Here is a 12,869-nt window from a genome sequence, read left to right on the forward strand (position 1 = left end):
CGGGAAGATCCTGTCTATCACAGTTACTCAACCACTATGACAAAAATCACAGAAGCTCTGGAAGAAAAGCAAAATGTAGATGTAGTATACAGACTTTGCAAAGGCATTCGACAAATGTGATCATGGGGTGATAGCACACAAAATGAGGTCAATGGGAATAACTGGTAAAGTAGGACGTTGGATACTCAATTTTCTGTCGAACAGAACACAAAGAGTAACAGTCAATCAAATAAAATCGAGCCCAAGCGCAGTTAAAAGCTTTGTACCTCAAGGTACAGTCCTTGTACTACTGCTTTTCCTTATTCTCATATCAGATATAGACAAAAATACAAATCACAGCTTCATGTCATCCTTTGCAGATGACACGAAAATCAGCATGAAAATTAGCATGAAAATTACCTCTGCAGAAGACTTTGAAAAACTACAAGTAGATATCAACAAAGTTTTCGATTGGGCAGCAGAAAATAACATGATGTTTAACACTTTCACGCTCTAGGACCCCGAGGGCCCCACTACCCCGGGTGAGTTTGGGCGTTCTGCGGGAGCGCGAGGGAGAGCGCAGTAAATTCTAAAAAGTGTATACTCTTTTCAACTTTGTCACCTCAATTCTCGTCCTAAGATATTCAATTTGGTATCAATGTGATCACAATAGAATTATCTATAGGACTAAATACATATAAATTCCAAAAGCCTGGCTTACCATCTGCAACAAACAGAAAAAGTGAGAGAAAGTTACCCGGGAGCACATAAGTGTGATAAAATGTTTACATTCTTTTTAGCTTTGTAAACTCAATTCCCGTCCTAGGTCTTTCATTTTGGTATCAATGTGTTTACAATAGAATTCCCAACAGAAGTATATGCCTATAATGTAAAAAACAGCAGCGATCTCCACCCCCCGACAATATGAAAACAGGCCGCGGTTACCAGAAAGAGAGCCCTGCGCCACCCCAAGTGCCTCTCATTACATTAGAGAGCGCGGTAATTCTGAAAAGTGTATACAGTGGAACCTCTATTAACGAGTTTAATCCGTTCTGGCACCGAGCTTGTTACCTGGAAAACTCGTCTTAAGAAACAAATTTCCCCATTTAAAATAAAGGAAATAAATTTAATCCGTTCCACTCCCAAAAACATCCATACTTGTATGACTTTTTTTTTATGTAAATATAATACTGCACATGTAAATATAAATGTTTTGTTGTAGTGTTTTAATATTTACTCTACCTTATGAAGAGTCATTGCTGGCTTGAGGGAGACGACGGGGAGGTGGGAAGGAGGAGAGGGGTTATGGTGTGGAAGGAGAATCCGCCTCCGAGTCAGGCGGACTCTCTCTTCTTGGGAATTTCACCCAAATTTCATTTCAAATGTCACACAAGGATGCGTTAGACCAGCTCCAAATAAAAATCTGCGTCGATTACACTTGTTGTGTCAACAATATAATAGTCTTACCACGAAGATACAATACAATGCCGTTTTCTCAAGTAGGCAATGTGGTTATTAAAGAAAACGGAAATTTCATGGCAAACATGTATACAATCCCCAAGTTGATTGGATAAGAATTGGATTTTATAGAAATATTTGCTCAAATGATGCTTGAGAGCGGTGTTTGGGTGAATTCAAGAGAAAATAGTGTGTCACGTTCAAGCGACATATACCTGCGAAAGTGATAACACTTTCATAAAGTGTTATCACAAAGTGATAAATTAATTAAACATTTTCACACACCGGGTTGTCACTGCTTTATCAGGGCAGCTTTTCCAAGAATGCGTTCACCTTTTCAAACATTCCAAACACTTCCTTGATCTCAGTGGATGAGGCAGCATCCTCTCTTACCTCCTCATTCCCATACTAATGGTGTAAATTGTTGATGAGGACCTGCCATACTCCCTTGTGAGATCAGTCACATAGACACCACACTCATGCTCTGCTATAATTTCCTTCTTCAAATCCACAGTAATTGTGTCTTTCTTCCTCTTGACAACACTATCTTTAGCAAGCAGCTTCTTTGGAGACATCGTGTGTTACAAATTGTAGTCGCAAAACCACTAAAAACCCAAAGAAAAGCTCAAATAAATCCAGAGGGATGCTTGTCGAGTGCGATACAACAACAACACTGGCGTCGGAGGTGTCCGAGAATTTGCGAGAACCCGCGAGATGCTTGTCGAGTGCGATACAACAACAACACTGGCGTCGGAGGTGTCCGAGAATTTGCGAGAACCCGCGAGATGCTTGTCGAGTGCGATACAACAACAACACTGGCGTCGGAGGTGTCCGAGAATTTGCGAGAACCCTGCGAGATGCTAGGAAGCACCATGTGGTTTTGCTCGTTAATAGAGGCGAGCTCGTCAATAGAGACAAATTTGCTGCAAGTGGCTTGCTTGTTACTGGAAAAACTCGTTAATAGAGCCACTCGTTAATCGAGGTTCCACTGTACTTTTTTTTAACTTTGTCATTTCAATTCTCATCCTAGGTTTTTCAATTTGGTATCAATGTGGTCGCAATCAAATTCTCTACAGGACTAAATGAATATAAATCCCAAAAGCCCAGCGAGAAAGTGAGAGCGTCTTACCCGGGAGCGGGCAAGAGCTCTCTCTTCACTTCACTCTCTTCACTTTGGACATCTCAATTCCCGTCCTAGGTCTTTCATTTTGGTATCGTTGTGTTTGCAATAGAATTCCCTACAGGAGTATATGCAAATATAAAGTCCAAAAGCCCAGCGTACCACCCATAGCAAACAGAGAAAGTGACAGTGTGTTACCTGCATGAGCGCTAATAAAAAGCAATAAAATAGGTATTCTGTTTTCAACTTTGTTACCTCAATTCTGGTCCTAGGTCTTTCATTTTGGTATCAATGTATTTGCAGTGAAATTCCCTACAAGTGTATATGCATATAATGTCCAAAACTGCAGCAAGATCCTCGCCGGTCGTCCCTCTAGTAAACGGACGACTCAATGCTGAGTCCTCGCCGGTCGTCCCTCTAGTAAACGGACGACTCAATGCTGAGTCCTCGCCGGTCGTCCCTCTAGTAAACGGACGACTCAATGCTGAGTCCTCGCCGGTCGTCCCTCTAGTAAACGGACGACTCAATGCTGAGTCGTCCCTGAGTGAAAGTGATAAATTATTAACAGTGATAAATTCCAGGTACAGTACTCAGGTATGGCAAAAATGAGGATCTGAAACATAATACTGGGTACAAAACACAATCGAATCTGCCCATAGTAGGAAAACAGCAAGTCAAGGATTTGGGAATAATGATGTCCGACGACCTAACATTTAGGGAGCATAACCAAGCAAATATGTCAAAAATAAATATGTCAAATATGTCAGCCAGAAAAATGATCGGATGGATTACGAGAACTTTCAAATCCAGAGATCCCATAACAATGGTTGTACTCTTCAAGTCACTTGTGTTGTCCCGTCTTGAGTACTGCTCAGTACTTGCTTTCCCCTTCAGAGCAGGAGAGATTGCTGAAATAGAGGGAATACAGAGAACATATACAGCACGCATAGATGCGATAAAGCACCTAAATTATTGGGATCGTCTCGAAGCCTTCCAAATGTACTCACTAGAAAGAAGACGAGAGAGATATCAAATAATATACATGTGGAAAATACTGGAGGGCCAAGTACCAAACCTACCAGTAAAATAACAACATACTGGAGTGAACGATATGGAAGAAAATGCAGAATAGAACCAGTGAAGAGCAGGTGTGCCATAGGCACAATCACAGAATATTGTATAAACATCAGAGGTTCACGGTTGTTCAACACCCTCCCAGCAAGCATAAGAAATGTTGCCGGAACAACCATGGACATCTTCAAGAGGAAACTAGATTGTTTCCTCCAAAGAGTGCCGGACCAACCGGGCTGTGGTGAGTATGTGGGCCTGCGGGCCGCTCCAAGTAACAGCCTAGTGGACCAAACTCTGACAAGTCAAGCCTGGCCTCGAGCCGGGCTTGGGGAGTAGAAGAACTCCCAGAACCCCATCAACCAGGTATTCCCGGGGAGGGGGAAATAGTGTAGATGGCTGCGCGGTGGCTGTGGTGACATCGTGCTTGCTTGTTTTCAGTTGGGGAGCTCAGCTTGGTAATTCGGCTTTTGGTTTGCAATTTTTGACTAGCTGTAGTTTGTTTTGGAATTTCTAACTTTCTGGATGCCTGGCCTGGTATATGGCATAGACTGCTTCCAATTACATGGAGGTGTCTATAGGCCATTGCTCCTCGTGCCTCATCTGAGGGGGCCATGTTCTGGCTCTGGTCCCTGGTAGGTCTATAACTCCATCGAGTGACTGTTGCCCGGTCTAATATATGCACATCAGCCCGGTATAGCTTTGGGAAGCCTCTGGGTCTCACCGAGAAAATGGTGTTTCATTACATTCAACACTGGTTTTTTGAGACCTTTTGGCTATGTGTTGTATGTGGGTGCTGAAGTTCATTCCTGCCTGCCAATGTATAGGCCATGGAACTTCCCCTCATTTTTATTGGTAATGTTAACATTGTCTGTCTGAAGTTGAATCTGATTTGAGAATTTACTACTAAATAAAATGTAGAAGTTTTTTTTCTATATTTTGTGGCTAGCAGGTTCGAGTCACCACAGAGCCACAGTGGAATTTCTCATTGATATATTGTATATCATATTAGTGTGATTTTCTGTGAATACAGTGTGGCTTGGACTGATATCTGGGCTCACAGGTTTTGGCATTGCAACAGGGTTTTGGTTTACAGGCTGTAAACCAATTTGCAATAAACCAATTTACAGGCTGTAAACCAATTGTATTTGTATTTGCTGTTCGTGCTCGTGCCACCTCTTGGGTGGTTTACTCTTCATCAATTAATCAATCAATCAGGGTTTTGGTGGCTTGATAAATTTGTTCCTGGAGCACAGCAAGCTTGTGGCATTAGATACGGTTACCTGTCACCGATTTTCCCTACTTCAGGGGTTATTGGCCTCTTCTCTTCTCTGCCTCTGGTGAATTCTCCTTATGTTTTCTTCTCCATAGTGAGAGATAGCAACAGGGAGCCACCTTGGAGCCCTTTCAGACAACCAGCGATGAATGTATCAAAATGCCCTCCTGGGCCCTCCCCTTCTCTTTTTAGGTGCATTGGGTTTTCTGTCTTTGATTCATGACTAAGGACCTTCACTGGATAGTGAGTAAGCTGCTGGTGCTGGTAGTTGGCAGTTTCTACTTGTGGGTGAATGACCTAACTACTGGCTGCCTTGTTTTCAGAGTTGTTTACATTTTGCTTTGCTTATGACTGGTTTTGCTCTACCTTTATGGTGGCTTATTTCTCGGTCAGGATGATCAAGACTACCCTGCTGTCTGCACCTCTGTCAGGCTGGCCCAGGTCTTAGTCTCTGGTCCCTGATAAGCTTTTAATGATTTACAAGGGCCTGATAAGACATGCTTACTGTGGCGCTAATGAAGCAGTTAGCAATAGGAATCCACCTTGGACCTACCAGAAAGAAGTGTTTCAATATAATCAATGTTGGTTTATTTGTATGCTGCTTAACCCTTTAACTGCGCAACGTGCCTGCAGGCCCAGGCTTCAGGTGCTCAACGCGCCTCCGGGTGTTTTTATTTTTCACGTTCCATTCAAAACTCCCGCGGCTACATGGGGTTCACATCAGCTTCCTCAGGTACATGCTGACCAAGATATTGACTAGACCTAGAATCAGTTCACTTAACGATATAATCACTGAAGCACTAACTTTTTTTTTTTTTTTTTTTTTTTTTTTTTTTTTGAGATATATACAAGAGTTGTTACATTCTTGTACAGCCACTAGTACGCGTAGCGTTTCGGGCAAGTCCTTAATCCTATGGTCCCTGGAATACGATCCCCTGCCGCGAAGAATCGTTTTTTCATCCAAGTACACATTTTACTGTTGCGTTAAACAGAGGCTACAGTTAAGGAATTGCGCCCAGTAAATCTTCCCCGGCCAGGATACGAACCCATGACATAGCGCTCGCGGAACGCCAGGCGAGTGTCTTACCACTACACCACGGAGACTGCTCCGTGGACAGAAGGACAGAAGACAGACAGAACAGAAGACAGAAGAACTCTGGACAGAAGAGCCTCCAATAGCAACAGGTGGACCCATTGTGCGATAAACACCATCAATACATTCGATATAACACAGTCACTGAGAGGGGTGTCGACGAAATACATGCAGACTTTGTCATACAAGCCCCTTGGGAATCTCTGCCAGCAGACTTTAAGATTATGGCTCTTGAAGGACAGAAGAACCAGACAAATCCTCATCTGCTACCTAACATTGCACAGATGCATATAGAAGCAAACATGGCATCTGACAGCTTCACTTACTTCACAGATGGATCAGTAGACCAGCAGGGACAAGAAACCGGAGCTGCAGTTAAAGCAGGAAACTCTGTAAATAGTTGGAGGCTCTCAAATGGGTGTTCGACTTTACAAACAGAGATGCTACCCATTCAAAAGGCTGTGGAACATGCTCTTGCTGAACACCGACAACATGTTATCATACATACAGATTCGAGAACCGCCATTGAAACCTTGCAACAAGAACACATATGTGATAACATCCATCTGATCACAAATGTCTTATCATTCATGCAAACACTCAAACGACAAGGCCGACGGGTACTTATCAACTGGGTGCCAAGTCATGTGGGAATAATAGGAAATGACATTGCAGACGAAGCTGCAAAACTTGCTACTAAGAGGAGAAATGTAGACATTTACATACCACAGAGTCTATCACAGATTAAGAAAGTAATTAGAAACAGAGCAATGCAAAAGATGTACAGTGACCACAACACAGCAGTTGCAACATCAGGATCTGCGGGTTGGTACAAGAATTCAACCAACTACGAACCACTTAGTTTGATGAAAGGGAGCAGTAGAACAACAGAAGTGCACTTACATCGCATCAGGCTTGGATACCCATGTGCATGGGAAATAGGCTTACAGGTTCCGGAAGATGAGAGGAAATGTCAACACTGTGGAGAAATGCCCGACAGACCACTGGAACATTATCTAACACAGTGCACAGTTACAAACCCATTAAGATTTCAACTTAGATTCAACAGAGCAGAAGAAGTTGTTAAACACATATGGCAAAATCTTACTGAAGCGACCATACGAGTCATAAATACTCATACTCCACCCATGTAAAACAGAAACAAGCAACACTTAGTGGGCCAGCCAGAGGCTTAGGGCCCACGCAGGAATATCCCTGCAAAAAAAAAAAAAAAAAATAAGCTTCCTCAGGGCTCTTGTAAACAGACGCCATCTTTAAAAAAATCATGGTCCACATTGCCGGGTGCCAGAGCCTCAGTAGTGAGTGAGCAACCAAGGCTGGAGCTCGCAGCATGAGCGCACAGCACTGCTATTCAGCGTATGACCACAGCATCGCCTAATATCGTCAAATATATATATAATCTGTTTTATTTAGCCATGATAGTATTATAGAAGAGCCCGAGTGTGATAATGACTGGGTACAATGTTCAAATATCAGTGATTCAATGCTGTTCACGATGTTCACAGCTCTAGCCACAGCACCACAGCATTATTTCGTCCATGTAGGAACCTTCAAACGACTTTTTAGGTTCCCTTTCTAATTAAACTTGTGGTCAATTATTCATTTACAGGTATTAGTGACCAGGATTGTGGTTATAATGAGCGTTGTGCGTAGGAAGGAGGAATTTTGGTGAGGGAGGGAGGGAGGAAGAGAGAGAATTGAGGTAGCCTCACTGTGTGGCAGTAACTCTTGTTTTGCTCACCATACTAGCTTCGTGGTTCGCTATGGGGAACACACATGTACATAGGTATATACAGTGTGTGTGGAATAGTGTAATAACAGCACCAGGAGTATGTTGTGAGGAGCTATTTTGGTGAGGTAGGTGACTTCGTAATCGTGGCGTCGTCTGCTGTGTGATTTGTCATGCAGTGTATAGTGGCCACTGTACTGTTTGGACACAATACCGGCTTACTTGCATAGTTCTGGTAAATAAAACATGTAGATAGGCATATATAACATGTGTAAATTGTGTAATAAATACAATAACAGTATGGTGGGAGGAGCAATGTTGGCGAGTAAGATGTTGGAGTGAGGGAAGGCTGGCTGGGTGTGGCTGCTCACACTCGCGGTGTTCTGAGTGTGTTGATGGTGAATGTATATAGTGTGTGACAGTGTAGTGTGTGTACATATGTTGTAAATATACATAAATGAACTTGAAACATTCGTGTGAATAACTGTATGATTTGGAGGAGCAATGTTGGCGAGTTGGAGGAGTGGAGGAGGGCTTGGCTGAGTGTGGCTGCTCACACTCGCGGTGTTCTGAGTGTGTTGATGGTGAATGTATATAGTGTGTGACAGTGTAGAGTGTGTACATATGTTGTAAATATACATAAATGAACATGAAACATTGGTGTGAATAACTGTATGATTTGGAAGAGTAATGTTGGTGAATACAATGTTAGAGGAGTGAGGAAGGGCTGGCTGGGTGTGGCTGCTCACACTCGTGGTGTTCTGAATGTGTTGATGGTGAATGTATATAGTGTGTGACAGTGTATAGACTGTAAATAGATTGTATATATTCATAAATTAGCATGATACATGGTAAATATGTGCAACATATGTGTACACAAGTGTCATGCACGTAATACAGTGTTTTCGGACAGTACGGATGTTTTACTGCCAAAATATAGTGAACGTGTTCATTATACTTAGGATTAGCATGTAAAAACAAATAAAATGTATTTGGAACTGCGCAAAAAATGTGCAAAAATATATTCGCGGCAACTCACGCGCCCCGCCCCGGGTGCCCCACCGGCCCCGGGAGCATACTGCTCTGGCGCACGGGGAATTATGACAGTAACGGCCCACCTTTCGGACCGATAGCAGCCAAAGTAAGTACAATTTCGAACTTACGTTGCTATACCCATATACAGGGAGGAGTTTTTGACACTTTCCGAAGAAAAAATAATTTTTTCCCAAGGTTTCATTTCCTGCGCACTGGGGGGATGTCATATTTATAGGCTGCGCAGTTAAAGGGTTAAATTACAATTTAAGTCATATACTGTAGTGACCTAATGAGTCTGTTTGAACTCATGCCAAGGACTACAGAATTGAGCAAAGGCAACCTGTCTTGTCCAAAATTGTGATATCCAAGGAGGCAAATATGTTTGGGGCAAATCACACTAAGCTTTTTGCTTCAGTAAGCCATTGATTTAACTGGAGAATGACTTATGGCAGTACTATATGCAAAGTGAATCTACACCAGTTAAATAGTAATGCTATACTAAACTGTATGATAAATATTTTCAAGTGTTCCAAGACGTACTTCCATGTAAGCATTAATATAATTTACTTGCTTCTTGCAGGCCCCTGAATGGTACTTTCCTTCCACTGTAAGTTTTGGTATGATCCTATACAGAACCTCCCATTAGGTTTCAGAATGAGTATTTACCTCCCTGTAGGCTTCAGAATGGTAATTTCCTTATCTGTTGGCTTTATGGCAGTCTTTCACCTTTCTGTAGGCTTCATGACGGCAAATGAAAAGAAGATTTTTGAGAGTTTGGCAGAAAAGACAGTGTACTCGCTGTATTATCTTCCCCTGGTGTGGGCGGGGACACTTGTTGCACGTGCTAGACGCGAAGGACGCATCAGGGATGACTTTGCTGTCAAAACCATCATAGATGAACTCAACAACCTGAGGGGCAAGTGTGGCGGCCTTCTCAGTTATGACTGGATCAGCATACCACTTGTCTACACACAGGTCAGTGTCCATTCTAAGGTCAGTTTCTTATCCAAGTATGTCTTGCATGGTAATGTAAAAGTTCATGTGCTAACCTAACAGTAACCTCAGGGAAATGAGGTTTAGCCCTTTAAGCTTTGCCAGATAGTTCTGCTATACTGGTCTGATTTTTTTCACTTTCCTGATCTTTGTGTAGTGTTGTATCTGGTTTTAATATTGTAAATGGAAGTTGCTTCTCTAAACATTTTCTTTTGGTGTATTTCACTTGTTGACCCTCCATACAGGATACTAATATTGCCTTACATTTCTTCGACTTGGTTGTGTTTCCAGCTTCTACCTGTATCATCTTGTCTTATTTTCTCTCAATTTGAAGAAACTGGTCTTGTCCACCATGTCTATTCCTATCAGTATTATGAATGTAATGATCATGTTCCCACTGTTCCTTCTCTCCTTTAGTTTTGCAAGACTGAATTTCCTTAACCCTTGTGCTGCGCCGAGTTTATTGTAATTACCTAAGTGTAATTACCTAAGTGTAGTTACAGGATGAGAGCTACGCTCGTGGTGTCCCGTCTTCCCAGCACTCTTTGTCATATAATGCTTTGAAACTACTGACGGTCTTGGCCTCCACCACCTTCTCACTTAACTTGTTCCAACCGTCTACCACTCTATTTGCGAAGGTGAATTTTCTTATATTTCTTCGGCATCTGTGTTTAGCTAGTTTAAATCTATGACCTCTTGTTCTTGAAATTCCAGGTCTCAGGAAGTCTTCCCTGTCGATTTTATCAATTCCTGTAACTATTTTGTATGTAGTGATCATATCACCTCTTTTTCTTCTGTCTTCTAGTTTTGGCATATTTAATGCTTCTAACCTCTCCTCGTAGCTCTTGCCCTTCAGTTCTGGGAGCCACTTAGTAGCATGTCTTTGCACCTTTTCCAGTTTGTTGATGTGCTTCTTAAGATATGGGCACCACACAACAGCTGCATATTCTAGCTTTGGCCTAACAAAAGTCATGAACAATTTCTTTAGTATATCGCCATCCATGTATTTAAATGCAATTCTGAAGTTAGAAAGCATAGCATAGGCTCCTTGCACAATATTCTTTATGTGGTCCTCAGGTGATAGTTTTCTATCTAGAACCACTCCTAGATCTCTTTCTTTATCAGAATTCTTTAAAGATTTCTCACATAATATATAGGTTGTGTGGGGTCTATGTTCTCCTATTCCACATTCCATAACATGACATTTATTAACATTAAATTCCATTTGCCAAGTGGTGCTCCATATACTTATTTTGTCCAGGTCTTCTTGAAGGGCATGACAGTCATCTAAATTTCTTATCCTTCCTATTATCTTAGCATCATCAGCAAACATGTTCATATAATTCTGTATACCAACTGGTAGATCATTTATGTACACAATAAACATCACTGGTGCAAGAACTGAACCCTGTGGTACTCCACTTGTGACATTTCTCCATTCTGATACATTGCCTCTGATTACTGCCCTCATTTTTCTATCAGTCAGAAAATTTTTCATCCATGATAGAAGCTTACCTGTCACCCCTCCAATATTTTCCAGTTTCCAGAACAACCTCTTATGTGGAACTCTGTCGAAAGCCTTTTTTAGGTCCAGATAGATGCAGTCAACCCAACCATCTCTTTCCTGTAATATCTCTGTGGCTCGATCATAGAAACTGAGTAAATTCGATACACAGGATCTTCCAGATCGAAAACCATACTGTCTGTCTGATATTATATCATTTCTCTCTAGGTGTTCTACCCATTTAGTTTTGATTAGTTTTTCCAATACTTTCACTATTACACTTGTCAATGATACAGGTCTATAATTGAGGGGGTCTTCCCTGCTGCCACTTTTGTAGATTGGAACTATGTTAGCCTGTTTCCACCCGTCTGCTACGATTCCTGTACACAGGGATGCCTGAAAGATCAGGTGAAGTGGAATGCTGAGCTCAGATGCACATTCTCTCAGAACCCATGGTGAAACGCCATCTGGGCCAGCTGCTTTGTTCTTACCGAGCTCCTTGAGCATTTTTTCCACTTCGTCTCTAGACACCTCTATGTGTTCTATGTTGTTCTCTGGAATTCTTATTGTATCTGGTTCCCTAAAGATTTCATTTTGTACAAACACACTTTGGAACTTTTCGTTTAGTGTTTCACACATTTCCTTTTCATCTTCCGTGAATCTATTTCCCATTTTCAACCTCTGAATATTATCCTTTACCTGCAATTTGTTGTTTATGAATTTATAGAATAGACCTGGTTCTGTTTTACATTTGTCCGCAATCCCTTTTTCAAAATTTCTTTCTGCCTCTCTCCTCACTGCCGTGTAGTTGTTTCTCGCATCTTTGTATCGCTGGTATGTTTGGGGGTTCGGCCTCTTCCTGTATTGATTCCATTTTTGTGTCTTTCGGTCTCTAGCCCTCTCGCAATTTCTATTGAACCAATCCTGTTTCCTAGTTCTGCATCTCTGTTTTGGTATAAATTTTTTTGTGCCTTTATCATATATTTCACAAAACTTGCCATACATCTCATTCACTTCCTTGCCTAGCATCAAGTCTGTCCAATTATACTCACTAAAAAAATTTCTAAGGTCACCATAATGTCCTCTCCTGAAGTCTGGTTTTTCAACTGCTTCAACCTCCTTATTTTCTTCCAGCTTATAACGCATTGCATACTTTATTCCCAAAAAGACATGGTCACTTTTACCCAAGGGAGGAAGGTACTGAATGTCAAATATCTCTTCCTCCTTCCTGGTAAATATCAAATCTAGCATGGAGGGAACGTCCCCTTCCCTCATCCTCGTAGCTTGTTTAACATGTTGATACAAGAATGTTTCCAGGATGAGGTCTACAAATTTACAGGTCCAAAAATCTTCTGTTTTAGCTTCATATGCTTCCCAGTCTATGGATTTCAAGTTGAAGTCACCGACTATCAACAGTCGTGATCTATCGTTATCCGCTCTCGCTATAATCTCTCTCATTATTGTTATAAGACCTTCACGTTTACTATCTAGCTCCTCCTTTGACCATGTGCTGCTTGGCGGTGGACTATATGCATTTATCATCATTAGTTTATCATCCTCATAGCAGATCTCTAGTGCTATTATGTCAACTTC

At 41.7% G+C, this 12,869-nt stretch overlaps 1 protein-coding gene across 2 annotated transcripts in view; it reads left to right on the plus strand.

Moving 5' to 3' along the window:
- Positions 1–12,869, plus strand: part of LOC123755354 (bestrophin-2) — a 394,846-nt gene that overhangs the window by 181,845 nt on the left and 200,132 nt on the right. For both annotated transcript variants that reach the window (XM_069327625.1, XM_069327626.1), the window contains exon 6: positions 9,516–9,754. In XM_069327625.1, the coding sequence (XP_069183726.1) occupies positions 9,516–9,754 (239 nt within the window). The remainder of the gene's footprint in view (positions 1–9,515; positions 9,755–12,869) is intronic.

The sequence above is a fragment of the Procambarus clarkii genome, chromosome 20 (assembly GCF_040958095.1).
Source record: "Procambarus clarkii isolate CNS0578487 chromosome 20, FALCON_Pclarkii_2.0, whole genome shotgun sequence".
In the NCBI taxonomy this organism is placed as follows: Eukaryota; Metazoa; Arthropoda; class Malacostraca; order Decapoda; family Cambaridae; genus Procambarus; species Procambarus clarkii.